The sequence below is a fragment of the Peromyscus maniculatus genome, chromosome 8 (genome assembly GCF_049852395.1).
Source record: "Peromyscus maniculatus bairdii isolate BWxNUB_F1_BW_parent chromosome 8, HU_Pman_BW_mat_3.1, whole genome shotgun sequence".
NCBI lineage: Eukaryota > Metazoa > Chordata > Mammalia > Rodentia > Cricetidae > Peromyscus > Peromyscus maniculatus.
In genome coordinates, this window is record NC_134859.1 from 64,441,034 (window position 1) to 64,462,200 (window position 21,167).

General features: G+C 44.9%; 1 protein-coding gene, 1 long non-coding RNA gene and 2 pseudogenes across 3 annotated transcripts in view; 2 read left to right on the plus strand and 2 right to left on the minus strand.

The window, feature by feature from the left end:
* Positions 1-342: 342 nt before the first annotated feature.
* On the minus strand, positions 343-458 carry LOC121831892 (small nucleolar RNA SNORA70; annotated as a pseudogene).
* Positions 459-660: 202 nt separating this feature from the next.
* On the plus strand, positions 661-5,627 carry LOC143266926 (uncharacterized). The gene is made up of 3 exons (XR_013041772.1): positions 661-730; positions 1,195-1,259; positions 5,210-5,627. It is a non-coding gene; the product is annotated as an uncharacterized LOC143266926 (long non-coding RNA).
* A 4,707-nt stretch (positions 5,628-10,334) lies between these two features.
* The window catches only part of Nlk (nemo like kinase), a 130,308-nt gene continuing 119,475 nt past the window's right edge, over positions 10,335-21,167 (minus strand). Inside the window, exons 8-12 of one of the 2 annotated variants that reach the window (XM_076542964.1) lie at positions 18,404-18,490; positions 15,861-16,059; positions 15,018-15,111; positions 12,305-12,365; positions 10,335-12,152 (exon numbers count right to left, since the gene is read on the minus strand). In XM_076542964.1, the coding sequence (XP_076399079.1) occupies positions 12,344-12,365; positions 15,018-15,111; positions 15,861-16,059; positions 18,404-18,490 (402 nt within the window). In that variant the 3' untranslated portion in view covers positions 10,335-12,152; positions 12,305-12,343. The remainder of the gene's footprint in view (positions 12,153-12,304; positions 12,366-15,017; positions 15,112-15,860; positions 16,060-18,403; positions 18,491-21,167) is intronic. The other variant, XM_006977534.4, reaches the window with a different exon arrangement.
* LOC143274508 (annexin A2 pseudogene) lies at positions 18,593-21,149 on the plus strand (annotated as a pseudogene).

Below are 21,167 nucleotides of genomic sequence, written 5' to 3' on the forward strand. Positions count from 1 at the left end.
CAGCACAGGGGAGCCTTCAGGAGTGCAGGACCTGCCACTTGTCCAGGGGACCACAACTGGGAATATATGTGATTCCACAGCCACTAGCTACCATGTCTTCAAATTCATCTGCATTAAACTTGGGGAAGCCCCATTTCCTTGAGATGTGGATTTAGTGGCCAAGGAACTTGAGCGTGGTTCTATGCAGGGTCTCAGTCACGTGTTCCTTATTCTGTAGTTTGGTGTGGATGGACATGACGACTTGGCCACTGTGCCCAGGGGCCTCCCAAAGGCACCCTGTATACCCATGGGACTAGGGACTGGGGAAAAAACTGAGATCAGAGACCTGAATAGTCACCAGAAAATTGTCTCCAAGGCTTCTCAGAGCAATCTATATAGGCAACAGGCCCATGCATTCCCAAGGAGGCTGCCATTTGCAGCCACCACATACAAGCCTGATAGTCTTTTCAAAAATGTTTAACAGATATCTAAACCCAAGGAAACAAACTGATTATATGATCTTTGTCTATCTTTTTTCATGACAGCTGGCTCTGCCTTTTCTCTTCTTTTTATTTTTATTTTTTTTTAAGATTTGTTTTATTTGATTTTTTTTTTTTTTCTGAGACAGAATCTTTGTGTAGTTCTGACTGTTCTGGAATGAGCTCTGTAGAACAGGCTGGGCTTGAACTCACAATGATCTGCCTGCCTCTGTCTCCTGAGTGCTGGAATTAAAGGCATGCGTCACCACCAGGTAGGTGTGTGTGTGTGTGTGTGTGCACGTGCATATGTATGTATGTATGTGTGTATGTATAAGGGTGTTTTGTTTGCATACATGTCTGCACGCCAGAAGAGGGTGTGAATCCCACTGGACTAGTTATAAATGGCTGTGAGCTGCCATGTGAGTGCTGGGAATTGAATTAAAGACCTCTAGAAGAGCAGCTAGTGAACTTAACCACTAAGCTATCCCTCCAGCCCAGCTCAATGCCTTTTTTTACTAGCATTAAAAAGAAAACCAATACAAGGTCTGATCCTTGATCTTGAATTGGGGGTGAACACCTCTAAGTGAAATTTGGAGGACAACTGGAGAATCTGAATATGTAAAGTAGTGCATCACGTGGACTAATAAGGGCTGGTGAGATAAGTCAGCGGGTTCAAGAGTTGACATGCAACCCGAATGACCCCAGTTCAATCCCTGGAACCCACTCTTCCCACCAGATGGAAGAGAGAGGATGACCAAGATCTGGGGATTACAGCCAGACAGCAACCAGAACAAGAGGCAGGTACGGCCATGGCAGGCTTCTTGTTAACTGTTTTTATATCTTAAATTAACCCATTTCTATTAATCTATAAGTTGCCACATGGCTCATGGCTTACTGGTATCTTAACATCTTCTCATGGCGGTAGCTGGCAGCGTCTCCTCTCCCCAGCCTTCCTGTTCCCAGAATTTTCCTCTCTGCTAGTCCCACCTACACCTCCTGTCTGGCTACTGGCCAATCGGTGTTTTATTTATCAATCAATCATCCACAGCTGTGCTCATCTACAACCACTGTGCCATCTCTCTAGTCTTCATTCTTAGATGGACAAACCCAGAGATGAGCTCTGTGTTTACTTTTTTTCTGGAGGAAATTGACATACTGCTTTCTAAGCCCTTGTACCACTTATATTTCCACCAGCCATGCCCAGGGGCTTTCAACTTCTCCACATCCTTGCCAACATTTGTGCAACATTTTTTTTTGACATGTTTTAATCTTTTGCTTTAAATATATTTTGCTAGAACTTTTAAGCTGCAGATTCAGGCTAATTCCGAATATGGAAAATATATATCATATAAACTGTAAAGTCCTCGTTGGCCAAGCAGGCAATCAAAACAGATTTACTTTCTGCTGGAGAACGCCAGACTTCATTTTGTTTCTACAAACAAACAAACAAACAAACAAACAAACAAAGCTGTGCCATGCATTCGCTCAGCCTACCGGTTTTCTTTTTCTTGTAGCCCTGGATGTTGAACTAAGGACTCGACAATGGCAGACAAGCGCTCAACCACTGAGCCCAAGCCCCAGGCTACAGTCTTTAAAAACAAAACTGTTCAAGTTGTCTTTTTATTCGGCAACCCGGACTCTGAAGACTGCATTTTATTATCCGAGACTTGCAGGACTACTCTTTTTGATGTGGGAGGACAGAGGCGGAGGAAAACTCTGCCCAAGGTTCTCCAAAACTGGTGAGGAGGGGTGGGGATGCAGAGATGGCTCGGTGGTGAAGAGTGCTTGCTGCTCTTGTGGAGGACCCAGGTTCAGCTCCCAGCACCCACACAGCAGCTCACAACTGTTATTATTCCTAGCCACTCAGCAGTCAGGCAAAATGCTTAGTCACTCCAGGACCTTACGTCCTACGTAATCAGTGCACAGAGTGGTCATGTAATCTATGCACACACATGGAGTAGCTGCATATGCATGTGTGAGGTGACCTATGAAAGCAGGCTCTACCCCCCCTCCCCCCTCTGGCCAGGTAGCGTGTGACCCTCCCCCTGCACCTTTCTTTTTGGTAGGCCTACTCACCTCCTCCACCTTTCCCTTCCCTAATAAAAACCTTCCCCCCGCCCCAAGACAGGGTTTCTCTGTGTAGTTTTGGTTCCTGTCCTGGAGCTCGCTCTGTAGCCCAGGCTGGCCTCGAACTCACAAAGATTTGCCTGGCTCTGCCTCCTGAGTGCTGGGATTAAAGACATGCACTATCACAGCTTGGCAATAAAAACTCTTCTAGTGGATTCCATTGTACTTTGTGCTTTCTCCTGCCTGGTAAATAACATCGCTGAATAAATAACAACAACCATCCATAATTGCTGTTCCAGAGGAACCCATGACCCTCTTTGGGACTTGGTAGGACTCAGGCATGCCATGGTACAGATACATGCATGCAGACAAACTCATACACACACAAAACCAATGTTTAAAAACAAACCCTATATCACTTGGGGCAGGGAAATAGCTCAGCTGGTGAGAGCACTTGCCTAGACACGTGAAGCCCTAGGATCAATCCTCAGCCCCACAGGCCAGTTGGGTAGCATGTGCTTGTAACTGCAGCACCTGGGAAGTGGAGCCAAGCGGATCAGAGGATCAGTACTCAGTACATCCTTGGCTACATATTGGTTCAAGGTCAGCCTGGGCAACAGGAGACCTTTCAAAACACCAGAAGACCCACACCAGGTGCTTCCATAGAATCTCCCATCTTCAAGGCTGTGTCTTAGCTGAAATGGTGCTCTGAGCATGGATGGGAGTGCATGCCAATAATCCTATCACTTTTGAAGTGGAGGAGCAGGGGCCGGAGCTCAAGGCCAGTTTGGGATACACGAGGCTCTGTCATTAAAAAAACAAAAAACAAGGTGGGCGGTGGTGGCGCACGCCTTTAATCGAAGTACTCGGGAGGCAGAGCCAGGCGGATCTCTCTGAGTTTAAGGCCAGCCTGGTCTACAGAGTGAGATCCAGGACAGCCAAGGCTACACAGAGAAACTCTGACTTGAAAAATAAACAAAACAAAAGCCAAATAAATAAATAAATAAATAAAAATAAATAAATAAAAACCCCTCCAAAACAAAAACAAAAAAACCATAAGCTAGTGGTGGTGGTGTCACACGCCTTTATACCCAGCATTCGGGAGGCAGAGACAGGATCTCTGTGAGTTCGAGGCCAGCCTGGTCTACAGAGCGAGTTCCAGGGCAGGCTCTAAAGCTTCGTTCTAAAGAGAGAAATCCTGTCTTGAAAAACCAACTAACCAACCAACCAAATTAAGAGGGGACAGTGTGGGAGGGATAGCTCAGCTATTAAGAGTACTTGTGTCAGTATTCTGATCAGCCCCTTGAAATCCCACCACTTGGCTCCGCCCTGTGTCCTGAAGTAAAAGCCTCATTCTTTTTTTTTTTGGTTTTTCAAGACAGGTTTTCTCTGTATAGCTTTGGTGCCTGTCCTGGAACTCACTTGGTAGCCCAGGCTGGCCTCGAACTCACAGAGATCCGCCTGGCTCTGCCTCCTGAGTGCTGGGATTAAAGGTGGCGGCGGCGGTGGCGGTGGCCGCCGCCGCCGCCGCCGCCGCCGCTGCCGCCACCACCACCACCCGGCAAAAGCCTCATTCTAAAGAACAGCCTCCCTTCTGCTTTTTCTCCCACAAGGTACATACCCTTGACTTTTCTCTCTTCTCTCCTCTTTCTTTCTGCCTCTCTTTCCTTCATCTCTGTTATAACAAACTTTCCAGGTAGATGCAGTGTCTGGGTTGTGAATTACTGGCCTCTGCTGCTGCTGCCATGCCTGCATGATGTGCATTTGCCCAGCCTGCCGCTGCACCTGCCCAGCATGTTTCCCTGCACACTTGGGATACCCTTGGGGGTCCCCCCAGCACAATAATTCATAACATTGGCGCCCAACATCACCAGGCAACCCCATTGCTTTCTCCTGCCTGCCGGTAGTCTGAGGAGCTCTGGAATCCTGTACCACTTGCCATTTTTCAGGCTGGAACACTGACCGACTCTTCACCCTACCGAATGGTAAGATTCCTCCCTCCCCTTCTGGCCATGTTCACCTACGTCTTGTTTTGCTTGCTGGTACCATGTGTTTTCCAGGCTCTGAGCCCCTGGGCCCCAACCCTATGTACAGCATATAGAGATGGCTTGTGCCCACTCAAGTTCACAGCCTTTGCCTGGTGCTCCCCAGCTGCCTCTCTCAGGCTCGAGCTGTCTGGGCAGGGCAGAAGTCCAGCTGCGACCTGCCATTTGTTCCTCCATGGCCGCTCACAGGCAGGGCCAAAGAGGTATACACTCCCCTTCGGGGCATCAGCGGAACCACATGCAGGTGGTATCATCATGCTAAAGATTTTAAAATTTCAGATCTTAACATTAATACAATTCTGATATACTTACGGTCACAAGGCTCAAGATTTTAAATTTTCCTTGGCTACTCATTACCTGCTTTTCCACGATATGGAGTTCAGTACTGATTGATGATACTAATTTACTAAAACTTTTATTTTTTCCTCATTTGTCTATTCCTAAGGATGGTAATTTTTCTCTGTCCTAGTCTTGGGACTCCTGCTCTTCCCAATTATTAAGACCATGGGCTTGTTCAGTCCTCAGCTCAATAAATAAATAAATAAATAAATAAATAAAAAATAAAAAAAAAAGACCATGGGCCAAAAGGCTCCAAATAAATTCATAAATTTTACCTTCTGTCTCTCGTCTATATCTCAGCATGGTAGCAGAAACATCAAAGCAGCAGTTGTGGACCACAGCCTGCAGCCCTTTCCCTGCTACGGATGTCAGCAGAGATTCTTGTCTATGTGATGTGGACCAGCCCAGCCAAACTTAATTGTTCTCTGCCTCTACAGCCAGGTCAGATGACCACATGCCTGGGTTCCCTCCTGACCATCTGTGCCCTGTTTCAGCTTGAAGCAGCTATGGAGAATAAGTTGTCCTGTGCTCCCTGTTCCCAGGACAGGCTGGAGGGCTAGGTTAGGGATGGAAACCTGGCATAGAGTCCACCAAGACTTTTCTCGGAGTTGGACTGCACCCTGACTCACAAGCCCCTTTTCTCTTGTTCTCATTCAGCCTTGGGATCTTTCCCTGTCATTCTTCTTTGCCTTCTCAGGAGACAGCTTAAAAAAATAATTATTTCGCCGGGCGTTGGTGGCGCACGCCTTTAATCCCAGCACTCGGGAGGCAGAGCCAGGCGGATCTCTGTGAGTTCGAGGCCAGCCTGGGCTACCAAGTGAGCTCCAGGAAAGGCGCAAAGCTACACAGAGAAACCCTGTCTCGAAAAACCAAAAAAAAAAAAAAAAAAAAAAAAAAAATAATTATTTCGAGCCGGGCGGTGGTGGCGCACGCCTTTAATCCCAGCACTCGGGAGGCAGAGCCAGGCGGATCTCTGTGAGTTCGAGGCCAGCCTGGGCTACCAAGTGAGCTCCAGGAAAGGCTCAAAGCTACACAGAGAAACCCTGTCTCGAAAAACCAAAAAAAAAAAAAAAAAAAAAAAAAAAATTATTTCTATATAAGTCATTCAGGATTATAATCTGGCTGTACTCAATAGATCAGAACTACAGCTACAGGGCCTTAAAAATGGTAATAGATTCAGATATCACTGTCGACATCTTAAAGAATGTCTCTCCTTACTCAAGTTCTATTCAGGCTTAAGAATGTGAATCTCCCTGTCCTTGCTAACTTCATTAGGCTGTAACTAACTGGGAAACCTGTATATTCAGATTTAAGTCATATATATATGCTCTCAAAGTTATAAATACATCTAACAGATTTTGTTCTCCCAGTCCTCAAACACCTGTAGAGATCTGAGAATATGGCATTTAATATAAATGCCTTTTTATGATAAAGAGACATGTCAGCTCCTGGCAGCATCCTGCATCTCCTCCAAGAAGATGGATGGCCGCAGAAGAACTTCCACCTGGAAGCTTATGGCAAGGCTGGCCACGCAGCGAAAAGCTGATCCTGTCCAGACCGTGAATAAGTGGAACAACGCAGGACTGATTGCCCCATACTGCAAAGTCAAGGTGGGTCAGTCTCCCCAAATTTCTACTTCACAGAAAAAAATCTGTCAGACCTGTCAGCCGAACAAGTGCTGCCTTTGGGGCTTCTGTTCCCCAACGACCAGAGAGAGACTTGGGATTGTTCCCCAGGTAGCTGAAAAGCTGCTTCACTTCTTAAATTTATCCTTCTCAGTTCTGATGATGTTTGATGACTAGGGTATCAGTTTAATAGCTCCGATCCCAGATTTTATATATACACACACACACACTCTCTCCAATTACAGACAGGTATGCCTCCTTCATAGACTTCATGGTACAGGATAGACCAGTTTCAGATACAACTCCAGAGGTTCAGAGTTTTAATAATGATAAATGCAGCTTTGTTAAACTGATAGAACATTGACTACAAAGAATTCTTAAGAGTCCTTAAATGGATTTTTAACCCTTTTGCCATGATGTAAATCCATTCATTCCAGCTGTCTTACAGACACCTACAGGCTCCTGGGAAAAGTTTTGCTACTGCATCAAGAAATCTAGTCTGATGAAAACTAACACTCTCCAGAGCCCATTTCTGACCCCACCTATTTTTTGAGCATATTTTATAGATTCACTGTGCCCTCCTGACCTCCAGAGAAATAGCAAATGCCACAGCTTCTATACTCCTGATTTGGCATGCCATTTCCCAAGCTCCTGGAACACCACTGCTGCTACCTGCCTCCTCAGTTCCCTCAAGGAACATTCCTGAGATCTCCCACTGTGTGTGACCGCTGGTAAACCCCCTCCCCACTTCACCCCTTGTCAGTTTGAAGTAGCTTGGAGAATTCAGTGCCCTTGCTTGCTCCCCCACCTGCTCCTGCCTCTCAAGTGCTTCAGCTGCTTTTCTTCCAGAAGTGAAATGATCCCATGATGAATAGTGTTAATTGTCAATTTGACAGGTTGTAAAATCATCTAGAATCAAGCATCATGCCCCGGAGGGATTATCTAGTCACACGGGTCAGCCTCTGGGCCTGCCTGAGTGTGACTGCCCTAATTAGGTTACACTGAGGTAGACTCACACTGACAGTGGGTGGTACCATTCCCTAGGCTTGGTGCCTCACTGTCTAAGGAGAGAACTGAGCACAAGCATCCACTGCTCTGCCTCCTTCAAGCTCCTGCTGCTCTGACTTCCCCGCCCTGATGGACACTGAGCTGACACAAACCCTGTCTCCCTAGACTTGCTTTGGTCAGGGGATTTTTATCACCACAGGAAAAAAATGAAGACTTCCCTCTTCAGAACCACCTTTAGTGAGGTGTGGTTAATAATAAATTAAGGATTTCTGCAAAATCTGCATGAAGTTTCAACCTTTATGCAATCTATATTTTAATGTTTTTATTATTTATTTTTATGTCATGTGTGTGTGTGACACAGAGACCCTGGAGCTAGCTAGCTACAGGCTCAAGACTATTAGGAGAAACAAGTGTGACCACCATGTCATCTTTCTGGTCCTGATTTTTTTTTCCTCTTGAGACAGGGTTTCTCTGTGCATCCCTGGCTGTCCTGGCTCTTGCTCTGCAGACCAGGCTGGCCTCAAACTCAGAGATTCGCCTCCCTCTGTTTCCTGAGTGCTGGGATTTGAGACACATGCCACCAGTGCCTGGCTGACTTCTTTTTCTTTCTTTCTTTCTTTCTTTCTTTTTTTCTTTTTCTTTTTGGTTTTTCGAGACAGGGTTTCTCTGTGTAGCTTTGCGCCTTTCCTGGAACTCACTTGGTAGCCCGGGCTGGCCTCGAACTCACAGAGATCCGCCTGGCTCTGCCTCCTGAGTGCTGGGATTAAAGGCGTGCGCCACCACCGCCCGGCTGACTTCTTTTTCTTAATTTAAAGATTCGTTTGTTTTTATTTAATGTGTATGAGTGTTTTGCCTGCATAGGTATACATGCACTGTGTTGTAAGTGTGCACCATGTATGTGCCTGATGGTCTTGAAGGCCGGAAGAGGGTATGGGTTCCCTGGAACTGGAATTACAGATGGTTGTGAGCCACCGTGTGGGTGCTGGGAACCAAACTCAGGTCCTCTGCTATGGCAAGAGCTCTTAACCACCAAGCCATCTCTCTAGCCCCAGGGGTTTAATTATTTTAATTGTGTGTGTGTGTGTGTGTGTGTGTGTGTGTGTGTGTGTGTGTGTGTGTGTGTCTGAGCATGTAAGTACAGGTGCCCACTGAGGTCATATCCATTTGATCCCCCTGGAGCTGCTGGAGTTACAGGCATTTGAGCTGCCCTATGTAGGTACTGGGAATTGAACTCCGGTCCTCTGGTAGAGTAGTAAGTGCTCTTAATCACTAAGCCATCTCCAGCCCCTGATGTTTTTAATATAGAAGTAACATTTTGAGTGATATATTATGCAGGAGAAAATAAAAATTCCAAACAAGAGAATATTTCCAGGATCTTACAGTGCTAGTAACTGCAGCTGATTAGACTCACCCATACTCACTCTTCTAGAAGCCTTAGCAATTCTGAAGTCCTAAAGCACAAATCTCTTGGACTGGTAAGTAGATCATATTAGAAAGACATCAATATAGTCTCTCTACTTGTTGTCTGTGAAGAACTTTAGGTTCAAAGTTAAATGTACATTTTAAAATGCTCTTGTGTAGCTGGGCATGTACACATGCCTGTACTTCAGCATTGCAGAGGCAGAGGCAGGAGGATCACTGCCCAGTCACAGCAAGCCTGGTCTAAGTTTCACGTGGGCCAGAGCTATAACAGAGAGGGATCCTATGTCAAAACAAAACAAAACAAAATCAAACACCAAACCAACAACAAAATATGACAGTCAACTTTTCCATATCTGAAGGAAAAAAATCCATCCTTTTGTTGGAGCTGCGCCTGTTTTCCCTAGTGTGTAATCCAAGCTCCTGGGAAAGCTCAAGCAGGAAGGTCACAAATTCAAAGCCAGGCTGGGAACTCAGCCCGACCCTGTCTCAAAATGGTTGAGGATGTACTTCTGTGGTATGGTGCTTGCTAGAATGCTTGAGGCGCTGGGTTTGAGCGCTGGTTTTTTTTAGTACAAAAAAAAGGGGGATATAAATACCACTTTCAGATGCAAGAGTGCATGGGCTGGGAGTGCAGTTGAGCTGGCAGTGTCTAGCATGCACAAAACCCTGGGTTCCATGCCGGCACTGAACTTGGGAAGCAAAGACAAGAGGATCGGAAGTTTAAAGTAATCTTTGGTGAGCCAGATGGTAGGTAGTGGTGATTGCCTTTAATCTCAGCACTCAGGAGAAGAGGCAGGTAGATCTCTGTGAGTTCCTGGTCTACATAGTGAGTTCTAGGACAGCCAGGGATATACAGAAAGACCATGTCTTGGGGTGGGGTGGGAGAGTAATCTTTGGTTTCAAACTTACTTCAAGGCCAGCATGGGCAAAAAGAATAATACGTATTATTTTGTCCAGCCTCAGGACACATGTGGGAAAGTCAGGCAGTCTGGTTTCCAGTCTGAACTACAGCACCACAAAGCCCTTCTTTCTTAGTGACTAGGGCTTCTAGGGATAGGGGACAGAAAGGAGGAGGGAAGGTCATGTGTCTAATGTGTTCAATACTAATATAGTAGTGGAAGATCCCACACGCAAACAAGACATCCATACTGCACATATTTAGATCAAGCTATCTCTGACGTCATTCAACTGAGCTTCTGACACATTCTTGGGAATCTTAAGTTTCTGGGAAGAATTACAAACAAACAAGTAATGTCCTCAAAGATAAGAGTGGAGATGGAAGCATATGTCTCCAGACTTTGCAGAGTCAGGACGAGGCTGTACTGAAGAGAAACAGGGGGGCGTGGGGGTGGAAATAAAACAGCGACGTATCATTTTCAAATGTCACATTTAATGTTTTCACCACTGTACTTCAAATCTACATTGTACAAAGTGACCAGAAAGTGTGCCACGGTAACTGACCAACCTCTGAGATTGTACCTTTCATACCAGTGTCTTCTCGGGCTCTTTTGATACTAAACACGTTTCTCATTCAAGTGAATTGAAATGCTTCAGTTGGGTTGATTCTCAGGAGCCTCATAAAAAAAACAAAAACAAAAACAAAAACAAAGATATTGCACCATCTTTGTTTAGTAATTCAATGTTTGTTTCTTTCACAGCAAATAATTACTTCATTGAAGTTAAAACTTCCAAACATAACTTAATAGTCTTCAAATTCAGCTCAGATCACTCAAGATGAAAATACTCTGCTAAATACAGATAACTTACAATAACTTTAACAGTTAATTGTCCATAACACACACCAAGCTTTTTCCTAGACCAGTTTTAAGACGATCCATTAGTACTTGTTGTACAGGTGAAAAACGCTCTTCCATTTTCTTGTCTTTTTATTTTTAATATAAAAGTTGGAAGGGACATTCAAGTTTCAAGTCTCCACATTGAACTTAAAAAAAAAAATAGTCATCATCAGCGTGTGGAGGTAAACAAGCCAAGTTGTGTAACTCCAGGAGGTAGAGGCCTTCGATTGGTGTTCTATTTACATATGCACAGAGTTCAGTGTTCCAGCAGGAAAAAGAATTTGTCAGAAAGTAATAAGCTATTTACTACTGTGACATTTCAAGACTCCCACAGCTTTGCCTAAGGACACAAACACATTTGACATGATTCCCTATGTGCCTTTGTGGCTTTAATTTTTTTTTAAATTTCTTTTTGTCTTTTATTTATTATTTTTCACTGTCCAGTGCAGGAAAAGTCTCACAGAATTTCACAGACTAAAATGTGCAAGCTAGCTCTCTCTATACAGCAGTGTTGGGATTCTTTTGAAATTAGCCCAGAAATGAATTATTTACACACATGAAAGATGCATGCTTGGGTCTTTTTTTTTTTTTTTATGTAAGAAAGAGCAGAAAAACTTCTAATAAAAATAGATTAAATATATATATATTTATATATATTTATACTGGGTAAGGAAACAGGGTTAGTCTCTCTAGTCAGATTCAGTCTCTCTACGCACGACATTGGAGTTCAGACAGTACACATCAGCATCACGGCTCTAATGAGAAGCCAGCTATAGGGCTTGGTCATTAGGTGACATGCCCCTCCCGCCCCTCCCCCACGTGCAGCCACCATCAGCTCACGTGGCTCCATGATTGGTCGCAGGCAAGCTTTCTAGACTCTTTAGTTTTAGAAAACCCTAAATTTTTAGGAATGGCTCAAATTTCAAAATGTATGACTGTCCTCTGCGTGTGTGTGTGTGTGTGTGTGTGTGTGTGTGTACATGTGAACAATCTCACTTCATTAAAAAAAGAAAAGAAAAGAAAACATAAACCCCAAACGCCCAAATGTGGTTCAGTTCCCGTTTGTTCTGAGGCGAGCCATGGCAGCTGCACTACTTCTTTAACCATGTGCAGCTCTGGGTAAAATATTTTTTTTTCTTCTAAAAGCACAACCACTTTACAAGATTAAAAGTCTAGTAACATTTCTAAATATTATTCATATCATACAAGTAGTGGTTGTTAATTTAAAACTTCATTAGTAAAATTACAGTACAAGCATGATTAACCCTCCAGAATTGCAAATCCCAGACTCCAGTGAAAGCTACATTACATCTTCAGTAGTACAGTGTCCTCCACTGTCACTCCCACACCAGAGGAGAGGGTGGCATCTCAGACGGCTGAGCGACGGTGGAACTGCAAGGAAAGGGAGACCCCAGAGTCAGCGCACCTCAGAGGGCGAGAGGGCGGCTCCGCTCCCGCCCAGGAACCCTCCCTGGGGGGGGGGGGTTGGGGGGGCTGTGCAGAGCCCCGCTGCCTGCATCGTTCGTTCGTCTCTGTTGCTTTACCTTCTACATGGAGTTGGCTGCAAACCATTCAGAGATCTGTCATCCAGAGTGAGGCAGTAACCTTCAGTGGTTTACACAGGGACAGGAGAGGGCCGTGTTACTTAGTGGGGCGTGGGAAGGATCCTGCCATCTAACTCAGAGTAATGTGGAAAATATATGTACAATGCTCCCCATGGAGCCTACCTCATGTTGCAAGGCAAATGGTAGCTCTTATAAACAACGTTATCCACAGTCAATCAGGAAAATCCCCTTAAGAAGTATCTCTCAAAATAGTGTCAGCAAGTGGAAAGCTGTGTGAAGGGGCCCAGTGAGCCTTCTCTCAGGGACATTCCTGGAGCAGACGTGCCAGGGTCCAGCAACTGTTATCACAGACCTAGTAGTAGTTAGTTCCCGAGTCTAGGGTAGCTAATTAGAGAGGAATGGTAATCACTTTCCCTCCCAGAGCCCAGAACAATGATCAGCACCTGGAAGGTGCTAGAACACCTAATCGCCTGGGCCACTGACTCTTCTGGGAAAAGATTAAACCAAATACTTTAAAACCACAGAAAAGGGGGGTGGGAGGAGGGAAGAGGGGGATCTTTGATGGGTGTGTAAAATGAATGAAAATTTTTTTCTTAATAAAAAAGGGTGAAAAAAAAAAAGAACACAGAAAAGTCAAAATGTAAGTTAATGTCATCTTTCTACGTGGGAAAAATGGAAGGGATGAAAGACAACTGATTTACTACTTCATACACAATTCTTGGATTTGGTCCAACAGCCTCAAGCCAGGAAAGGCCCTACTTCAATGTGGGAAAAGGACAGAGAAGGGAGAGGATGGAAAGGAAAGGAGAAATGTCAGGGGTAGGGTAGGGGTGGGTTGGGAGGGGGGCCTCAAACTCAAATCCACCCTTTGTCCCGTGTCATGAACCTGGACCCAGATCTGCTTGCAGCTCTCCTTTGCTACCTGGCTTCGTATTCACACTTGCCAACAGAGGGCACAGGAGGGCGCTGCAGGCTGGAGCATCGGGCAGCAGCTTCCAGTCCTGCTTCTGGCCTTGTCCACTTGGTAAGTTTCTCTGTGCCTTTCCGGCCACCTTGGTACATTTCCTCCTCGCTTGTCATGCAGAATGCAGACCCGCTCCAAAAAGGCTCCTGGGGAGGGGACCTCGGAGTTCAATTTCTTCCCTGTTTTTCTCTGTTGGTTCATACGGGGTTGCTGTCCTTCGAATTTGCTACTTCAAACTCCTAACTGCCCACCTCGAAGGCCACTTTTATGCTCTTTAGAAATTAGATGTCTTCTCCTGGTTAGCAATCCCTAGGTTTTTTGTTGGTTTCTTTTTTTGGTTTTTCAAGGCAAGGTTTCTCTGTGTAGCTTTGGAGCCTGTCCTGGAACTCATGTTGTAGCCCAGGTTGGCCTCGAACTCAGAGATTCACCTGGCTCTGCCTCCCGAGTGCTGGGATGAAAGGCGTGCGCCACCACTGCCGCCTGGCTAGCAATCCTAGTACTGAAATCTCCCCACATTGTTAAAGTGTTTTCTGTCTTTCCACTGGAAACAAGCCAAGAGAGACAACGAGAATGAAGCTTGCTAGAATCCAAAGTGGACTCATTGCTCTCTGACAAGCATCCCAGCTGCCCCTTGAGATAGGAGTCATCTACCTGTTTGCCCCTCCCCCCAGCCCCCCAACCAACCCATCCAACCCTAAGCTTGTTCACTAGGGAGGCTGAGGCAGGAAGATGAACAGGGTATGAGACAATTTGTCTCAAAGAAACAAACAATGAAACAAGACAAAGCATGCAAACATACAATATACAAAGAGGGAGTCAGGCCTGGATTACAGTGCTGAGGCAGGAGGATCTCAAGAACAAGGCTAGCTTGGGATCACCTGGTGAAAACCCAGACCAAACTGACCAAACAAACAAACAAACGAATGATGAAGATCAAGCCCTTGGCTGCGTTATCAAGAAGACCGGAAGGCGGCAGCACTGAGGTGATACTTCAGTCAGTGAGCAGCCCCCACAACCAAGCAGCATAGTTCTCTGGGAAAAAAACAAAACTGCTAACCTCACCTTGGGAGTCAGCTCCAGGATGAAGAAGGAGGCTTCCTGACATTTATAACATCACCTTCCTATTGAACTTTTTTTTTTTTTTTTTTTTTTTGAGCTGTGGTCTCATGTAGCCTAGGCTTGAACTCACTATGTAGCCAAGGGTGGCCTTGAACTCTCTTCTTCACTCCACTTCTTAAATGCTGGGATAACAAGCATGTGATACCATGCCCAGCTTCTGTTGAACTTTTAAAAATCCATATTATTAAACAAAACAAAACACCCAAGTAGTAGTGGCACACACCTTTAACCCCAGCACTTGGAAGGCAGAGGCAGGCGGATCTCTGTGAGTTTGAGGACAACCTGGTCTACAAACCTTGTACCAGAACAGCCAGAGCTGTTACACAAAGAAACCCTGCCTCAAAAAACAAACAAAATAAAAACCACAAACAACAAACAAACAAAAGAGAAATAGCAAGAACCAGTGCTTGCCACCAACCCTGATGACCGAGGTTTGATGCCAGAGTACACATAGTTCACGCAGAGAGAACTGACTCCCACATACATACACACGTGAAAATAAATAGTTAAAAAAAAAAACCCTTAACACCAAAAATATACTGAGTAACAAACAAAATACAGCCCCATTCCTTTGGTTCTGGAATGTGAGAGTTGTGCAGACATAGTTACCTAATAAAGCTCTTAAAGGCAGCAGACTGCGGGTTGATGCAGAGAGGCACTCTGTTTCCTTTCTGCTGTTCCAAAATGAACTGGTGGATAATTTCTGTGGAGAAAACAAACACCGTCCACTCCACTGCCAAACGCAGGCTGGCAGTGTGGATTCCCAGCTAAGGCAGCCAGTATCTGAACACAACGGCCTGCTGTGTAAGTTAAATCACACACACACCCTCTATCAGTCCCAATCAAGTTCTCCTTTTCTGAAGCCAAAATGATGGTTGTTGCTAAAAACACAAACACTTTCCCGCAGGCTCTGCACAGGCTGGAAGCTGCATCACCAGGAGAGTCTGCGTGTGTGGTGTTATAGGGGAAGTCTTCTACCACTGAGCTAAATCCCCAACCCCGGGAAGTCTTCTAAACTCAAGATCACCTCAACCTCTACCACAGTGAGGATCCTCAGCATAACGTTATGAGTAAATTATCCAATCCCCTTCTCCTATCACCATTCTCTCTAGCGGACTTCTACTTTTTTGAAAAGAAGTCAAATGTTATATAAAGAAGTCCAATACGTTTTATTTAATGAAGTGACACTGTGAATACAGATACAATATATTTTGAGCCACACGCATTACGACTCGGAATAGAAACCCAGTTTCCATTCCTCTGGCTAATCTTCCCCTGGCAATGACACTAACTCACCATTCTCTCCACACACACATGCTCTGCACAGACAGCCCCGTGCAAAGCTGAAATGGACAGCGGGCAGCTTTGGGAAGGCCCCGACTCTGGATCTCCACTATGTAATCAAAGATGTCACCGGTGACTGTGTCAGACCAGATGTCAAAAGGCACTCACCTTTAACCTGTCGGACAGAGCTGAGGTTCTTCTCAAAGGTGTCATCAAATTTGGGGTTGGTGACAGGCTCAAAGTCACTGGTGTAGACTCTTCCCGTCGAGGTGGAGAAGCAGCACTTACACATACATGTGTGGTACCTCAGCCTCCCTTCATCTAGGTAGGGGTGGGCTAAGGCATCCTTAGCGGATATCCTTTTTGACTGAAATCAAATTTAGAGACCAGCACATCAACACTACAGATGAGCATGGCTGTCTTTGTAGAATCTTTCACAAGACAGAGTTAGATTACACAGCTTATACTTGATATATAGAACATTCTGGGCAAAGGGGGACAACTGAATTTAGGGGTAGGTGACAGGAGAGTGAGTAGACTTAGAATAACAGCTGTCCCTTTGAAATGTCAGTCAACTAAAAATCTGGAAAGCTCTTACCTTGAAACAGATGTACACAGGGCCCCAAATGACAAATACCATGACATTTAAATATGTAATGCTTTGCACTTTAGACAACAGGCCGCACTCTGAAGAAGTCAGCACAGGAGACAGATCATGCTGGCAATTTTAGAAAGCTGCTTAGAACTTCTATTCTCTCTGAACACAGATTGACAGGGCAAAGCACACCCAAAAGCTGCAGGGTTAGCAGAGGGGGCAGCGTGAATGCGAGGCTGAGACCAGAAGCTGCAGCCTGTCTCCTGGCCTTTGGGGCCTTTCAATCAGAACAGTTAATACACCAGAGCATCAGGCTTATTGACCCATAAACCTTCAACTCCAGCAAAAAGTTGAAGAAAAAATCATCCATCGTCAGTGTTCAGTGGACTATGAAGGAGAAGTGGATCTTACAGGACTCGAGGATGGGCTCACAGGAGACAGAGTGAAAATGACACCCTGCCCTGATTCTAGGATGTGCTGCACTGCTGTGGGATGTTCTCTATGTTAAATGTGTTGCTCTGATTGGTTAATAAATAAAACACTGACTGCCCAGTAGCCAGGCAGGAAGTATAGGCGGAACAAGCAGAGAGGAGAATGCTGGGAGGCAGAAGGCTGAGGCAGAGAGACGCTGCCAGCTGCCGCCATGACAAGTGAGATGTAAGGTACCAGTAAGCCACGAGCCATGTGGCAACTTATAGATTAATAGAAATGAGTTAATTTAAGATAGAAGAACTAGATAACAAGAAGCCTGCCATGGCCATACAGTTTATAAGTAATATAAGTCTTTGTGTGTTTACTGGGTTGGGTCTGAGCAGCTGTGGGACTGGCGGGTGAGAGAGCTTTGTCCTGACCTGGGCCAGGCAGAATCAGGAAAATGCTAGCTACACTGCACTTCAAACAACCTCAGGTTTTCAGGTTCCTAAGGCCACAGCTACATCATCTCACTAGCCCAAAGTCTCATATAAAGTGGCTTTAAACTCACCCTGTGGCTAAAGAGGACCTTAACACCCCAACTTTACCCTGTAAGTGAAGCTGGGTTTATAGGTATATATCATCATGCCTGGTTCAAACCCAACTATTTTTGCCCCTAATTCCTGTTTCTCTCTGACAAAGACCTGCCCATCCTGGAACTCTTATCAGGCTGGCCTTGAACCCATGGAGATCTGCCTGCAAAGTGCTGGAATTAAGGGCATGTGCAACCACACCCAACCCCCCTAATTTTTCTTGTGGTCCTGTCTGCAGATAGTTATGTGGATATGATTATTACATGAGAAAGATGTTCTCTTCTTACCATAGACCAAGGTAACCTTACTATCCATAATTTTGTGGGTTTTTAAAAAAATTCTTTAAATACCTATTGTAGTTTGTATATAGTGATTTCTTTGTATCTTATCAAGTACACTTTGTTTTTAAATGTTTCCATTTGACTCTTTGTTGACAATAATTACTGGCACAGATATGAATAACAACTAATCTTTGAATGAATGAACAAATAAACAGACATCACAATGCAGTTTGTAGTACATGTCCAGAAGAGTCAAGTCCAGAAAGGTTGAGAAAAGTCACAGCCTCAACCCAAAGAGTAAATATTTCTGAATGCTATACAATGGGTGATTTTTCAAACAAGTAACCCCTGCAACCCGATTTAACTTGGTGTCAAGTCCAAGATCATAAGAATAGTAATGTCTTCTAGATCTCTCCCTAAGTTTTGCTTAAATCTAAGCATCAATACTCAATGTCTGTGTAATGAGTTAGCAGGGGTAACATAAAACAGGGCTGAAGTCTGTCCTTCCAGTCATTATTTACACTGCCAGTCCAGTCAAAGCCAGGATGCTTCTTAGAATACTATTTTAAAATTTATTTAATAAATATTATTATAGGGCTGGAGCAATGGCTTAGCAATTAAGAGTACTTGTTGCTGTAGCAGACGACCAGGATTCAGATTCCAGCACCCACATGGTAGCTCACGAAATCTGTAACTCCAGTTCAGGGGATCTGATTCCCTGTTCTGACTTTGGGAGCACCAGGCACACATGTGGTGCACAGATATAGATGAGGCACAACATTCAAGCACAAAGGAGCAGAAATAAAAAATACAAAAGTAAACACTACTTACTGGATCAAAGACCAGCATCCTGCAGAGCAGGTGAACAGCTTCATGTGTGGCCTGGCTGGACAGGGTGTAGAGTACAGGAAGAGATGGCTGCGAAAAGGGAAAGAAATTCAAACAGTTAGGCTTTCAGGTATTATATGTGGATATGGAATATAGAAAATTGATAGCAAAAAAATCAGCCAGCTCAAAGAGATGTTGTGAGCCAGGTGTGCTGGCACACACCTTTCACCCCAGCACTCAGTAGGCAGAGGCAGGTGGATTTCTGTGAGTTTGAGGCCAGTCTGGTCTACAGAGTGACTGTCAAGCCAGCCAGGGGTACACAATGAAACCCTGTCTCAGAATAGCTTTAAAAAAAAAAAAAAAAAGCCAGGCATGGTAGTGCACACCTTTAATTCCCAGCACTGGGAAGGCAGAGGCAGGAGGATCTCTGTGAGTTCAAGGCCAGCCTGGTCTAAAGATTGAGTTCCAGGACAGGCGCCAAAGCTAGACAGAGAAACCCTGTTTTGAAAAACAAAAACAACAAAAAAACAAAAAAAGATGAGAAAAAGATGAATGAGTACAAACATGTTTAAAACTCAAAGGGACTGCTTTTCATCCCATTGATCAGTCTTCAGAAGGGACAGTTCTCACTGACTTTCAGCAGCGTGCCTGCTCAAAGTACAGCAGCACAATAGGTCAGGGTACAAAAAATCATGACAAATGAAAACTGATCCAATAAATAAGGTGGCTGCTTTGGCAAAGAAGGGAAGACCAAACATGCTTAAGGATGGAGAAAGATAAAAAGTTTAGACCACATCCTCACGGGTGTGCTCTTGCTATGGTGGCTTCTGCCTGACTGTACAAGTGTTCTTGGCAGGTGTTCCTTTAGCTCCCATCCAACTATCAAAAGGTTTAGACTTCGGCTGGCACCAAAGGGCCTGTGATTGAGTCAGCACATTAACTGAGGATACATGGTGCACACTGAATAGCAGGATGTACAGAAAGAAACCTTACCAGAACCAACTCTCTATTACCCTCTGAGTCTGTCGAATGTCAGGTGTGGTCCCTGCAGGAGACAGGACTGTGTCTGCTAAGCTAAGCTTTCCCCATCTAAGATGCTGAGTTGTAAAAAGGACCATACAATAAAAATGCTAGATAGTAGTTTTGCCTGCCAAGGACCCCTGATTTGTAGTGAACCATTCTTCCACTCTCAGGATAGATTCATAGTCTAAATCCCTAAACAGGCAATGAGATGGCCAGGCCCAACACACCCAACCCTTTCCTCCCTTACCTGACTTTATCATTTAGAATAAGAAAGCTGGTCACTCATTTTTTTCAGCCTGCTATGTCTATAGATCTCCTGCCTTAACTTCCAAGTGCTGGGATTACAGATTAGCAACACCACGCTTAGTTAAGAAACTTTTGTTTTTAGAGACAACTCTTAGGGCTTGGTGCCTAACCCAGCTTTAAAAACAAAAACAAACAAAAAACTACTGTCTACAAAATCCTGTGCAAGCTCAGCTTGGATGGTGATCACTCCACACCTCCAAGTGCCTATGGGTCAGCCAAAGCCTACACCAACTTTGATGTCGAGAGGGATGCTCTGAACCTTGAGTCTGCTGTCAAGACCAAATGAATTGATGAGGTCACCATCATCAACATTCTGACTAACCACAGCAGTGTACATAGACAAGACACTGCCTTCACCTATCAGTGCTGAAGTCAGCCTTATCTGGCCACCTGGAGACAGTGATTTTGGGACCTACTGAAGACACCTGCCCAGTACGATGCTTCTGCACTGAAAGCCTCTGTAAAGGGGCTGGGGGCTGACTGAGGACTTTCTCACCGAGATAATCTGTTCAAGAACCAACCAGGAGCTGCAGACGATCAACAGACTGTGTTAGGAGACATACAAGACCATTCTGGAAAAGGACATCATTTCCAACACATCTGGCAACTTCTGCAAGCTGACTGTTGTCCTTACAAAGGGCAGAAGAGCAGAAGACAGTTCAGTCAATGACAACAACTGATTGACCAGGATGCTTGGGAGCTTTACGATGCTGGGATGATGACAAATGGAACCTATACTTCCAAGTGGATGAGCATCATGACCAAGTCCATTGTGTGCCACCTCTAGAAAATGTTTGAAAGGTACAAGAGCTACAGCCCTTATGACATACTGGAGAGCACCAAGAAGGATGTTAAAGGAGACCTGGAAAGTACCTTCCTGAACCCGGTCCAGTGCGTTCACAAGTCACCACACTTTGCTGATCAGCCATATGACTCCATGAAGGGCAAGGGGCATCGCAACAAGGTCCTGATTAAAATTATGGTCTCCCAAAGCCAAGTGAACAAGATGAAAATCAGTCTTGAATTCAAGAGAAAGTATGGCAAGCCCCTGTAACTACTACATTCAGCAAGACACCAAGGGTAACACTGTACTTACGTGGTGGAGACAGCTGAAGGGCACAGCAGAGTGGAACACCCACAAGTGGCCTGACCTGTGTCCCCACCTAACAACCTGGAGAGTCAACTTGCCACAAATGGACCCCTGAGTGTTCCCTGTGAAGATGACAATAGAGACCCATCCCCCATCTTAGCGGCCTTAGTTAGCATTGCCTAGCTTTCCCTTCATTCTCTCCTTCATGCCAAAGAAATGAACATTCCGAGGAGCTGGATGTGCCCTCTGTGATGTGAGACACTTCGCCTCTTGTGTACTGTGTCATGAATAAAACACCTTTACTTTAGAAATAAGGAAGGAAGGAAGAAAGACAGATCGACAGACTGA